At 42.2% G+C, this 14,794-nt stretch overlaps 1 protein-coding gene across 1 annotated transcript in view; it reads left to right on the top strand.

Annotated features, from left to right (window-relative positions):
• LOC111977323 (ras-related protein Rab-26) overlaps nucleotides 1–14,794 on the top strand; it is a 181,365-nt gene that overhangs the window by 40,744 nt on the left and 125,827 nt on the right. Inside the window, 1 exon segment of the mRNA XM_024006699.3 lies at nucleotides 1,428–1,538. Within this exon segment, the coding sequence (XP_023862467.3) occupies nucleotides 1,428–1,538 (111 nt within the window).

Raw genomic sequence — 14,794 nt, 5'->3', positions numbered from 1 at the left:
GATACCGTTCCACCTTTTTCACTCCAGCCATTACCACAAGCCTGTTCTCCCCAATGAAGGTGTCACCAACCTTATGTGATATATAAAGGGTGTACAGACAGTTTGAACAGTATATGAATGGGAAAGGTGTGTACAGCAGTAGTTGTATAGGATTTTATTACTGCATTGTCGGAACTAGAAGCACAAGCATTTCGCTACACTCGCGTTAACATCTGCTAACCATGTGTATGTGACAAATACAATTTGATTTGATTTGATTTGATTTATAAATCATACCAATTTTAATTAAATTACAGCTGTAGACAGTAGTCAAAGATCAAACATCACACATACAACTGATGTCTCCTGAGTTCTGCAAAATAGGAAAAGTCCCAAGTTATTATCACCAGCCCTAGTGATGTCACTGCATACGTCATTACCTCCTACTCATGAGACCAAGCCCGTGCATACACAGCTATACAAACTTGCAAKAGAGATACAATAGTTCCAGTATTTTCTATGGGCTCAGCAGTAAATATCCACTCCCCAAGTTGATTTATAGAGGTATGTCTGACTAGTCTTTTATCTTTCACTCCCCTGCAGGGTTCTGTGTCTAATCACTTTTAGCCTAGATGTGCCTTCTCACAGACACCCTGCAATAATTCACACATCTCTCAGACCGTTTCTTTATAAGAGGCAGAGACTAGAAAAGACTGTGGAACAATATTGAAACCTTATAATGAACATATATGTTGTTAATTTGTAGTCTAGGACCCTATAAATGTAGTGGGGGAGGGGTCTTATAACCCTTMCCCTTCTATTAATACAACATAAGCATAATCAATTATTATAATACATCAAACATTTGGTGCAGCCCCTATCATGACCCCAAGTTTACCCCATCAGAGGTCTGAAGGCAGGCTACATTCTCAGACAGACACAGAGACGGACTCATCACCCGACTTAGACAAATCACCTTACTGTGTTGAGTAGAGCTTCATGGTGTAATGATCGTTGACCTCCACTACTGAGGGCTCATCAACCCCTACCACAGGTATTCAGAGAAGATGGAGATGTCTTTTGTCTGTCTGTCTGTCTGTCTGCCTGCTGTCTTTTCTGTCTGTCTGTCTGTCTGTCTGTCTGTCTGTCTGTCTGTCTGTCTGTCTGTCTGTCTGTCTGGTCTGTCTGTCTGTCTGTCTGTCTGTCTGTCTGTCTGGTCTTGTCTGTCTCTGTCCTCTCTCTTCTCTCTCTCTCTCTCTCTCTCTCCTCTTCTCTCTCTCTCTCTCTCTCTGTTCGCGTCTCTGTCTCTGTCTCTGTCTCTTCTCTGTCTCTGTTTCTTTCTGTTTCTCTCTCTCTGGGTGTACAGCTGTGAATAATCTCCACAATGGGGCTTAATCTTCCAAGAGTCCATGGACATTAAACATAAAGTAATTTGTGTCCCTCTACAGGTGATGTTGGTGGGAGACTCAGGTGTAGGGAAGACTTGCCTGCTGGTTCGCTTCAAGGACGGAGCTTTCTTGGCCGGTAGCTTCATCTCTACTGTTGGCATTGACTTCAGGGTGAGTACACCACACACACACACACACACACACACACACACACACACACACACACACACACACACACACACACACACACACACACACACACAAAATGGACACACGGATGAAAGAAAATGTCAAAGATAGTAATTATTTTCTCCAGGCCTTGAAGGTGATTTAAATGGGATCCGTTGATGGTGTAAATAATGGGATACACCAGTCTAACTTAGGAGGGTTTGAGCACAACCCAGAGATAAAAATATGGTGCAAAATTAAGGCTTCAGTGCAGTCCAATGAAAATAGTGCAGGTGAAAATAGTGCAGGTGAAAATAGTGCATTCAGAAAGTATTCAGACCTATTCACTTTTTCCACATTTTGTTGCATTACAGCCTTATTCTAAAATGTATCAAATGGTTTTTYCCCCCCTCATTGATCTACACACAATACCCCATAATGACAAAGCAAAATACCCCCGAAATGTCACATTTACATAAGTATTCAGACTCTTTAGTCAGTACTTTGTTGAAGCACCTTTGGCAGCGATTACAGTCTTGAGTCTTCTTGGGTATGGGTAAGCTAGCGTCAGCTTGGCACACCTTTATTTGGGGAGTTTCTCCCATTCTTCTCTGCAGATCCTCTCAAGCTCTGTCAGTTTGGATGATCAGTTTGGTGGTTCCAAATTTCTTTCATTTAAGAATGATGGAGGGCAGTGTGTTCTTGGGGACCTTCAATGCTGCAGAAATGTTTTTGTACCTTTCCCAGATCTGTGCCTCGACACAATTCTGTCTCGGAGCTCTACGGACAATTCCTTGGTTTTTGCTCTGACACGCACTGTCAACTGTGGGACCTGATATAGACAGGTGTGTGCCTTTCCAAATAATTTCCAATCAATTGAATTTACCACAGGTGGACTTCAATCAAGTTGTAGAAGCATCTCAAGGATGATTAATGGAAACAGGATGCACCTGGGCTCAATTTCGAGTCTCATAGCAAAGGGTTTGAAATCTTATGTAAATAATGTATTTCYGTTTTTTTTTCTTTTTTTACTAAATTTGGCAAAATGTCCAAAAACCTGTTTTCACTTTGTCGTTATGGCGTATTGTGTGTAGATTGAGGAGAGGAAAAAAAATATTTCATCCATTTTAGAATAAGGCTGTAACGTAACAAAATGTGGATAAAGTGAAGGAGTCTGAATACTTTCCGAATGCACTGTATACAAATAATGTTCAGTACTTGCAGTCGACAATAGAAAAAAATTATGAAGTGTCAAAATAAAGAACAATTGCAGTAGTAGAAACCAAACGGCAACATATAAAAATGCCAATAGAGCCTGTAACAAGCCAAGCCTATAACAATGCTAGAAAACTCAGTCAACTGAGAATTCGTTTAGAGAACTTAGCAACAAATGTTACCTTCACAGCAGTCCTCAAGAGAATGGAAAAGAACAGGCTTATATACCCACAATACCGTGACGCACACAGTWAGGCTACGGAGAAACCATACCAATGTGCTCTTAACGCGGCTACATGAATATGTAATCGTTTTAGACACAGTCAAATAGACTGAATTAGACGCAATAAACATACATCTCAATTGCTACWGTGGCTGATTTAGCAACCAAATTAATATTTGCAGGAATATAATATGAATTCACTACTGGACCAATGTCATGACAACTTATATAACTACTGCTGTACACACTTTTTCTATTCATATACTGTCCATACTGACTCTGACATTGCTCGTTCTGATATTTCTTAGTTTTCTTTTAAATGTTTTGGATTTGTGTGTATTTTCTGTATTGTTAGGAATTACTGCACTGTTGGCGCTAGAAACATAAGCATTTAGCTGAATCTGCGATAGCATCTGCTAAGTATGTGTAGCGAGCAGTCAACTTTGATTTGAGAACTTGAGTGATATACAGAGGTAGGGATATGGGTGCCCGACACAAACTAARCTGTCAAACAAACAGGTGTTATTAAAAGGAGGGAAATTAGTCAAATAAAGCACATTCTTTTATAAACTAAAATGAAGGAGTCCCTTGAGTCCGTGTTGCCGMTAATAGCAGAAACTAATGGTGCACTCGTAAGTTTCATGTAACGGCCGTAATGGAATTTGTAGAAATGGAAGTGTTTGAACTTGGCGCTCGTGGGAAATGGAGAACGATAGTTCGACGTGAGAGCTTGCATCGTCACAGATGGTCAAAGTTAATGTGGCCATTAAAAGTTACGTTGTTATTGATTGGCTAATTATTTTTACTGCACACTGCAATCCCAAATACTRGGTATGAGGACCTGAGGGTAGCTTTGGGTGATGGCTGCAAAGCCGAAAYGTCTGTGTACGTTATCCATGATGCAGTGGAAATAATAACAACATTGAAAAATGAAATAAGTTTAATGCAACATTTTTGAGTGCAGACCCATGACAACTTTTTATTTATCTGAATTCACAGGTTTTTACGCACCAACCAAACCTCTGGGAGAGCGCGATTGTCCCCTTTTGATTAGCTTACCAAATCCTGAGACAACTAAAGAAGGCCGAATTTTGGTGTGGTGGCTTTGGATCAGAATCATTTAACAGTGTATATCAATCCTAGCTCAATTTAATGTCAGCAAACATCATAAAATTAGTCCGTGTTGACCAAACTGTCTCCATCAGCAGGAGGCCAATGATACCCAGCTCGATACACCATGATACAATTGGGCAGTATACCGTACAGTGCCTTCAGAAACTGTTCACATTTTTGTTGTGTTACAGACTGAATTTAATATTGATTAAATTTAGATTTTGTGTCACTTGTTTACTCCATAATGTCAAAGTGGAATTATGTTTTCAGACATTTTTACCAATTAATTAGAAGTGAAAAGATMAAATATCTTGAGTCAATAAGTGTTCAAGCCCTTTGTTATGGCTATCCTAAATAAGTTCAGATGTAAACATTTGCTTAACAAGTCACATAATAAGTTGCATGGATCACTCTGTGTGCTATAATAGTGTTTAACATAATTTTTTAAACCTCATCACTGTTCCACAAACATACAATTACAGTTGGAGTCGGAAGTTTACATACACTTAGGTTGGAGTCATTAAAACTMGTTTTTCAACCACTCCACAAATTTCTTGTTAACAAACTATAGTCTTTGCAAGTCGGTTAGGACATCTACTTTGTGCATGACACAAGTATTTTTTACAACAATTGTTTACAGACGGATATTACACTTATAATTCATTGTATCACAATTCCTGTGGGTTAGAAGTTTACATACACTAAGTTGACTGTGCCTTTAAACAGCTTGGAAAATTCCAGAAAATGATATCAATGCTTTAGAAGCTTCTGATAGGCTAATTGACATAATTTGAGTCAATTGGAGGTGTACCTGTGAATGTATTTCAAGGCCTACCTTCAAACGCAGTGCCTCTTTGCTTGACATCATGGGAAAATCAAAAGAAATCAGCCAAGACATCAGAAAAAAATTCTGTTTGGTTCAAGGATGAACCAAACAAGTCTGGTTCATCCTTGGGAGCAATTTCCAAACGCCTGAAGGTACCATGTTCAACTGTGCAAACAATAGTACGCAAGTATTAACACCATGGGACCACGCAGCCATCACACCGCTCAGGAAGAAGACGCGTTCTGTCTCCTAGAGATGAATGTACTTAGGTGCAAAAAATAGAAATCAATCCCAGAACAACAGCAAAGGACCTTGTGAAGATGCTGGAGGWAACCGGTACAAAAGTATCTATATCCACAGTAAAATGAGTCCTATATCGACATGACCTGAAAGGCTGCTCAGCAAGGAAGAAGCCACTGCTCAAAAACCGCTATAAAAAAGCCAGACTCCAGTTTACAACCTGCACCATGCGGACAAAGATCTACTTTTTGGAGAAATGTCCTCTGTCTGATGAAACAAAAATAGAACTGTTTGGCCATAATGACCATTGTTATGTTTGGAGGAAAAAGGGGGAGGCTTGCAAGCCGAAGAACACCATCCCAACAGTGAGGCACGAGGGTAGCAGCATCATGTTGTGGGGTGCTTTGCTGCAGGAGGGACTAGTGCACTTCACAAAATAGATTGCATCATGAGGATGGAAAATTATGTGGATATATTGAAGCAACATTCAAGACATCAGTCAGGAAGTTAAAGCTTGGTCGCAAATGGGTCTCCAATGGACAATGACCCCAAGCATACTTCCAAAGTTGTGACAAATGCTTCAGGAAAACAAAGTCAAGGTATTGGAGTGGCCATCACAAAGCCCTGACCTCAATCCATAGAAAATGTGTGGGCAGAACGAAAAAGTGTGTCCGAGCAAGGAGCTACAAACCTGACTCAGTTACACCAGCTCTGTCAGGAGGAATTGGCCAAAATTCACCCAACTTATTTGGGAAGCTTGTGGAAGGCCTCCCAAAACGTTTGACCCAAGTGTATTAAAACAATTTAAAGGCAATGCTACCGAATACTAATGAGTGTATGTTAAACTTCTGACCCACTGGGAATGTGATGGAAAGAAATAAAGCTAAAATAAATCATCTTCTCTTTATTGTTCTGACATTTCCACAATTTAAAAAAAAAAGTAGTGATCCTAACTGACCTAATACAAGGAATTTCTACTAGGATTACATGTCAGGAATTGTGAAAAACTGAGTTTAAATGTATTTGGCTAAGGYGTATGTAAACTTCYGACTTCAACTGTWTCTGTAAGGTCCTTCAGTCGAACAGTGATTTTCAAACACAGATTCAAACAMAAAGACCAGGGAGGTTTTCCAATGCCTCGCGAAGATGGGCACCCATTGCTGCATGGGTAAAAATAAAAATAAAGCAGACATTGAATATCCCTTTGAGCATCGTGTAGTTATTAATTACACTTTGGATGGTGTATCAATACACCCAGTAACTACAAATATACAGGCGTCCTTCATAACTCAGTTGCTGGAGAGAAAGGAAATCTCGCATGGATTTTACCATGACTTTAAAACATTTGAAGAGTTGAATGGCTGTGATAGGAGAAAACTGAAGATGGATCAACAGCATTGTAGTTACTCCTTAATACTGACCTAAATGACAGAGTGAAAAGAAGGAAGCCTGTAYAGAATAAAAATATCCCAAAACATGCATCCTGTTTGCAACAAGACACTAAACTAAAACTGCAAAAAATGGGACAAAGAAATCAACTTTATGTCCTGAATACAAATCAAATCAAATGTTATTCGTCACATACACGTAGTTAAGCTGATGAATGGAGTGTAGCGAAATGCTGGTGCTTCTAGATCTGACAGTTGTCTAGAACTGTTTTTTCAGTCTCGGTCCAGCTTTGATGACCTGTACTTGACCTCGCCTTCTGGAGGTAGCTGTTGTGAAGGCCAGTGGCTCAAGTGGTTGATGTCTTGATTATATCTTTTTTGGCCTTCCTGTGGATCGGTGCTTTAGGTGTCAGGAGGGCAGGTAGTTGCCCCCTGTGATGCATTGTGCAGACCTCACACACTCTGGAGAGCCTTTCAGTTGAGGGCGGTGGCAGTTGGCCACACTCAGGGCGGTGATAGCCCGACAGGATGCTTTTGATTGTGCATCTGTAGAGTTGTCAGGGTTTTGGGTGACACAGCCAAATTTCTTCAGGCCTCCTGAGGTTTAAGAGAGCGCTGTTGCCACCTTCTTCACCACACAGTTTGGTGTGAGTGGACCATTTCAGTTTTGTCTGTGATGTGAATGCGAGGAACTTAAATCTTCCACTTTCTCCACTGCTGTCCTTTAATGTGGATAGGGGGGTGCGCCTTGCGTTTTGAAGTCCACGATCATCTCCTTTGTTTTGTTGACGTTGCAGTGAGAGGTGTTTCTGACACCACACTCCGAGTGCCCTCACCTCCCTCGTGGCTGTCCTCGTGTTGTTGGTATCAAGCCACTAATGTTGTGTCGTCTGCAAACCTGATGATTGAGTTGGAGGCGGTGCGTGCCTATCGTAGTCGTGGGGTGAACAAGGAGTACAGGATGTGCTGAGCATCCATTCTTGTGGGGCCCAGTGTTGAGGGTCAGCGAAGTGGAGATGTTCTTTCTACTTCATCACCTGGGGGCGGCCCGTGTCGACAGGTCCGAGGTTGAGCCACCGGACCTCCAGCTTGAATGATGAGCTTGGAGGGTACTATGGTGTTTAATGCTGAGGCAGTAGTTAATGATTAGCATTCTTACATAGTATTATCCTTTTGTCCAGTGGAGGATAGGGCAGTGTGATGGTGATTGCATCGTCTATGGAGCTGTTGGGCGCGGTATGCAACTGAATGGGTCTAGGGTGACGGTAAGGTGGAGGTGATATGATCCTTGACTAGTGTCTCAAGTCACTTCATGTATGACAGAAGGTGCTACGGTGGCAGTAGTAATTTAGTTCAGTTTATTTTGCTTTCTTGGGTACAGGAACAATGGTGGCCATCTTGAAGGCAGTGGGGGAATGTGAGAGACTGGGATTGGGAGCGATTGAATAGTCCGTAAACCAGCCAAGGCAGATGGTCTGCGCATGCTTTCAGGAGTGGCGACAGATGCATCTGGGCCAGCAGCCTTGCGAGGGTTAAACATTTAAGATGTTTTTCCACGTCAGCCACGGAAGAGAGGGGGGGGGGGGTGCAGTCTTTGTTAGCGGGCGCGATGGTGGCATTGTTTTTCTCAAAGCGGGCAAAAGAATGGAGTGTTTAGTTTGTCTGGAAGCGTGAACGTCGGTATCCATGTGATGTGGATTTCTTTTTGTAATCCATGATTTCCTGTAAGACCCTGCCACTAAACGTCTTGGCTGAGCCGTTGAATTGCGACTCCACTTGTACTGTACTGACATGTTTCACTTGTGTTGATTGCCTTGCAGAGGAATAATGCTACGAGCTGAGTATAGATTCGGTACTATCCCAGACTCTTTCTAGGTTTAAACCTCCGCGTCAGGATTGCGCTTAAGTTTTGCGCGAATGCCGCATCCATCCACGGTTCTGATTAGGGTAGGTTTTAATAGTCACAGTGGGTAAATATCTCCAATGAACTTCTTTATAAATGCCTCACCGAGGTCAGCGTATTAGGATTCATTACATGTTCTCTAAGGCTACATATTCCCGGAACTTATTCCAGTCCGTGTGATCCAAACAATCTTGAAGCGTGGCTTCTGATTGGTCGGACCAGCGTTGAATGGTTCTTTTCACGGGTGCCTCCGGTTTGAGTTTCTGCCTATAGGACGGTAGGAGCAAGATGGAGTCGTGGTCGGATTTGCYGAAGGGAGGGTGAGGGAGGGCCTTGTATGCATCGCGGAAGTTAGAGTAGCAGTGGTCGAGGGTATTGCTCATGCGCGTAGRGCAATCAATATGCTGGAAGAATTTAGGTAGACTTGATCTCAAATTTGCTTTATTAAAATCCCCAGCTACAATAAATGCATCCTCAGGATGTATGGCTTCCAGTTTGCAAATAGTCCAGTGAAGTTCCTTGATGGCCGTCTTGGTGTCTGCTTGAGGGGGAATGTACACAGCTGTGACGATAACTGCCGATAATGCTCTTGGTAGGTAAAATGGTCGGCACTTGATTGTAAGGAATTCTAGATCGGGTGAGCAGAAGGACTTGAGCTCCTGTATGTTGTTAGAATTACACCATGAGTCGTTAATCATAAAGCATACTCCCCCACCCTTTGTTTGGGACAAGTCCAACGTAACACATTACTGAGTACCACTTCATATTTTCAGGCATGATGGTGGTTGCGTCATGTTATGGGTACATGTATGCTTGTCATCGGCAAGGACTAGGGTGTTGTTTCAGGATAAAAAATAAACGGAATATCGCTAAGCACAGGCAAAATCCTAGAGGAAAACCTCTGCTTACCAACAGACACTGGGAGACAAATTCACCATTCAGCAGGACAATAACCTAAAACACAAGGCCAAATATACACTGGGGTTGCTTACCAAGACGACATTGAATGTTCCTGMGTGGCCTAGTTATAGTTGTGACTTAAATCTGCTTGAAAATCTATGGCAAGACATGAAAATGGCTGTWTARCAATGATCAACAACCAACTTAATAAGGTGCAAATAGAGACTTACCCAGAAAGACTAACAGCTGTAATCGCTGCCAACGGTGATTCTAACATGTATTGACTCAGGGGTGTGAATCCTTATGTAAATTAGATATTTCTGTATTTCATTTTCAATAMATTTGCAAACATTTCCAAAAACATGTTTTCAATTTGTCATTATTGGGTATTGTGCGTAGATGKTTGAGAGGGAAAAAATATTTAATCCATTTTGAATTCAGGCTGTAACAAAATGTGGTATAAATCAAAGGGTATGAATTCTTTCTGAAGGCACTATACAGTATACCATATACTAGTGTATGTTTAAATAAACACAATATGAAATACATTTGTACAATTTGAAGCTTATATGGCATAAAGTATTTCAGGCACTGGACATATCGAAAGGATGAGGATGAGAGAAGATGCTATTGTGAGATGGGCAGGATGGGTGTGGATACGGTGGGAACATGTTGGTCTGAGCAAGTGTGATGTCATTAATGTTAGTTTAAATTTATGTTGTGAAATGTTAAGTTCTCTTTTTGTTTTTTTTCTATGTATGTTTTTGCATTGTCTGAAAATCAAAATAAAATTTGACAAAAAACATAAGAAAAAAATACACACGGTAGGATTTCCAATACTGTTAACTGTTTTAGCATGTTTTTTCATACATTTGAATTTTGTTATTTTTAAATAAATACCAGCAGTTCACTAGGTTCATAGATAAAGCAGATCACATTCTTCATTGTGTTTGTTGCATTATTTTTTCAATTAAAACTGTTCCCCAGAGGATAATTTAGCTCAGCTGTGGGGAGTTGCCCTCTCAGCTACGCCTTCTGAGCTTCTCTCCCCTCTCTCCCAGCCCCCAAACCTCTAGTCCTGTAACTCGCAGCAGCAGCAGTACACCAGTTAATCATTAAAAGAGCTGTGCAGACAGCACAAACCTCCTCTGTGTGTGTTGTGTAGCGTGACAAGACTGACCAGTGACCACACAGGGACAGGGGTAATTGCAGTGTGGCAGTCTGAGGTGTTGTGTGCATAATTAGACTGAGCCGTTAACCCGTTCCTCTGGGAGGTGGAGACGGGAATAGAATTGAAAACAAATTCCTCACTTTAAAGTTTGTGTTTTACTCTGAAGTATAGGCTTCTGCTGAGTCATTGTTGTCTAGGTAGGACCAATCAATAGGAAATCAAACTCCAAATGATACTGGAGAATCTATTATTTGAACAACTCTCCGAGTGGAGGTGGGAATGGAATTGTTTGATGATAAATGTAGGCTTTTTATTGTGGCCATTACAGTTCCTCAAACAACAGCAAAGACTTCAACATATAGGCTGTTTACAGTATCTACTGAGAAGGATAGTGTTTATTGGTAATTCAAGGTTGTTGTTTATGTTGTGTTTAGCCTTTTTGAACAAAGCCCTATTATTCTGTGCAATAAATGGGTTTAATACATCTTGTAAAAGGGCAGCACATGCATGCAATAAAAACATCTGCCGAGAAAATATATAGCTGTAATTAACGGGCTGGTCGATGCCGTGTTTGCATGTACACACACACACACACACACACACACATACACCACCACACCCCCACACACCACACACGACACACACAACACACACACACACACACACACACACACACACACACACACACACACACACACACACACACACACACACTATGTTAAGGTGGTTGTTATCTGCACTGTGACATACTGTACCTCTGGACGTGTTTTATCACAACCAGCACCTCAAGTAAATGAGAGATTCATCATTTCCTCATTCTCGATTGTCATTAATCTGCTGTCCATGCTTCATATGAGAGTTATGGTTCGATCGAGCACCCGCAGGTTTATGATGTCCTTCATGCTCTGCCTGGCTCTGGGGATCTCATTTCCTTTTTGACCAAGACGCTTAGAGGCATTTGTTTTGAAGTAATGGTCTTGTTTTGTGATTGTGCATGGTGTGCAAGTGCACCCAGACAAATATACATTTAAAAACAAACATTAACCAGAAACACACAAAGGCAAACAAAACATGGTTTCCACACACACACACACCACAACACACACACACACAACACACACCACACACACAACCACACAACACACACACACTACACACACCACACACCCACACCACACACACACACACCACCACCACAGGATACAAAGAACACATACAGGATAAGGATACAAAGAAACATACTGGGCATAGACCTACAGTCTTTTTAAAAGTCCATCATGTCCTGTCAGTAGCTACAGAGCTTGACCCTAGAGAGCACAGTCTTTTATGGCTGCATGGCTACACAATTAGTTTGTGTTCTAGGCTATTTAAACCCACACACACACACACCCACACACCACACCACACACACACACACACAACACACACACACACACACCACACACACACACACACCAACACACACACACACACACACACCAAAGTCATCACAGGCTAACCCTTACCCTAACCCAAAACCTTAACCCTAAACCTAACCGTAGCTCCTAACTCTAAAACTAACCCTAACCCTAGAGATAGGATTTGACATTGTGGGGTCTAACAAATTGTCCCAAATTGGTCAAATCTGGTCCCACAAGTATAGTTAATCACGTCACACTTCCGTAACTCCTTCCTTAGCCCAAGAGGCTCTGTCACACACTATTGATCTGCTGCCGCGTGCTCCAGGACAACCAATGAAGCAGACAACCAATCGGCTACTTTTTGGACTCAGCCACTGGAACGTACAGTACCAGTTAAAAGTTTGACACACCGACACATTCCAGGGTTTTCTTTATTTTTACTATTTCTATATTGTAGAATAATAGTGAAGACATCACAACTATGAAATAAATAAAACTTGAATGAGTAGTGTGTCCAAACTTTGAATGAGCTGTATCTCTCTTCTGCAACATGTTCTCTCCCGTGTGTGTGTGTGTGTGTGTGTGTGTGTGTGTGTGTGTGTGTGTGTGTGTGTGTGTGTTGTGTGTGTGTGTGTGTGTGTGTGTGTGTGTGTGTGGTGTGTGGGTGTGTTTTTTTGGTATTGGTTGTGTTGTGGTTGTGTTGGTGTGTGTGGGTGTGTGTATCGGTGTGTATCGGTTTGTATGTGTATGACCATATTTCACTGCATTCTATTCATGTAACATATACTGCATGCATGGAGAATGTCATGTCTGTTTAGATTACAATATGATCTAATGTGGTCTCTGTGCTCTATGTGAAGGCTGTACTGGAGACAGCTCAGGGCCCTCGGAGCTGCTGCTTTCAAGGGAAGATGACTTTATACACTGTGGCTGACAGCGTGGCATTATCATCATTACCATCTTCATCAGCATTACCGTCATCGTTGTTGTTRTCATCAACATCATCATCCATCTTGATTTTCCTCCTCTACTTCTTCACCATCACATAGTTGTCCTTGTCGCCCTGGTTTGTGCTCATGCTGCTCGGACGGGCCGAGCTGCAGGGCTTATAGTCAGCCTTGTCATTAATAGATCTCTGCTATGGCAGTTACTGTCTGTCTGTCTGGGAGGAGGTCTGAGTTGTCTCGATGTGTAGACGGACTGTTCCTTCTGCAGACACATTGTTCTGTAGCCTGGTCCCGGATCTGTCTGTATTGTCTTGCTAACTTATTTATATTTTTGTCTGGAAACAGGCTGTTCTGTGGAGACTTTAGGAAAGGAGAGAGAGAGTTGTAAGCAATACAACTGCAGACATATACACTTCTCGTCAAACATCTCATTCCMAAATCATGGTCATTATTGTCGACTTGGTCCCCCCTTTGCTGATATACCAGCCTTCAATCTTCTGGGTAGGCTTTCCTCCATGGAAGCTGCAGGGACTTGCTTCCATTCAGCCACAAGAGCATTAGTGATGTCAGGCACTGATGTTGGGAGATTTTGCCTGGCTCGCAGTCGGCGTTCCAATTCATCCCAAAGGTGTTCGATGGGGTTGAGGTCAAGACTCTCTGGTGTGAAAGAATTTGACTGGCCTGCAATCTCAATAAACCATTTCTGTATGGACCGCGCTTTGTGCACTGGGGCATTGTCATGCTGAAATAGGAAAGGGTCTTCCCAAATTGTTGCCACAAAGTTGGAAGCACAGAATCATCTAGAATGGCATTTTATGCTGTAGCGTTAAGRTTTCCCTTCACTGGAACTAAGGGGACTRGCCCGAACCATGAAAAACAGCCCCAGACCATTGTTCCTCCTCCACCAAACTTTTCAGTTGTCTCTATGCATTCGGGCAGGTAGCRTTCTTCTGGCATCCACCAAACCCAGATTTGTCCGTCGAACGTGTTTCCACTGCTCCAGAGTCCAATGGCGGCAAGCTTTACACCATTCCAGTCGACGCTTGGCATTGCGCATGGGGATCTTAGGGTTGTGTGTGGCTGCTCTGCCATTGAAACCCATTTCATGAAGCTCCCGGCGAACAGTTATTGTGCTGACGTTGCTCCCAGAGGCAGTTTGGAACTTGCTGGTGAGTGTTGCAACCAAGGACTGACGATTTTTACGCGCTACGTGTTTCAGCACTCGGCGGTCCTGTTCTGTGATCTTGTGTGGCCTACCACTTTGCGACTAAGCCGTTGTTGCTCCTAGACAATTCCMCTTCACAATAACAGCCCTTGCTGTTGCCATGTTGAAAGTCACTGACCTCTTCAGTAAGGCCATTCTACTGCCAATGTTTGTCTATGGAGATTGCATGGCTGTGTGCTCGATTTTATACGCTTGTCAGCAACGGGTGTGGCTGAAATAGTGTAATCTACTAATTTGAAKGGGTGTCCACATACTTCGATTAGCCTTGATTTATGCAGTCTCAAACAAACGCTACTCACTTTCTACGCACTGAGGGATTGTAAATTTCACATGAAGGGGAGCTTTGGAGACGTGAGGAAAACACACTCCCTTATCACGACAGGGAAAACACTAGAACATGCTGAAAATTGAGGCCAAGCTTTCGCTGTGGTTGCGTAAGCATTCATTACTATTCGACTTTCCATCTTTCCATATTAGTTATTCTTCTGATCTGTTCTGCTCCTGTTTTTGGTGTATGCAAATGTATTCCTTTATGTAATTCACTTATTGTTACATGTAATGGACAGGCAAAGAGCTTCTATTGGACTAAAGGGCTGGCCTGAGATGGGTGACTCAGGGGGTTGTGATTACACACACACACACACACACACACACACACACACACACACACACACACACACACACACACACACACACACACACACACAC

The sequence above is a fragment of the Salvelinus sp. IW2-2015 genome, linkage group LG18 (genome assembly GCF_002910315.2).
Source record: "Salvelinus sp. IW2-2015 linkage group LG18, ASM291031v2, whole genome shotgun sequence".
NCBI classification, from domain to species: Eukaryota; Metazoa; Chordata; class Actinopteri; order Salmoniformes; family Salmonidae; genus Salvelinus; species Salvelinus sp. IW2-2015.
The sequence above is the reverse complement of the archived record's forward strand: the minus strand, read 5'-3'. Positions and strand labels throughout refer to the sequence as shown.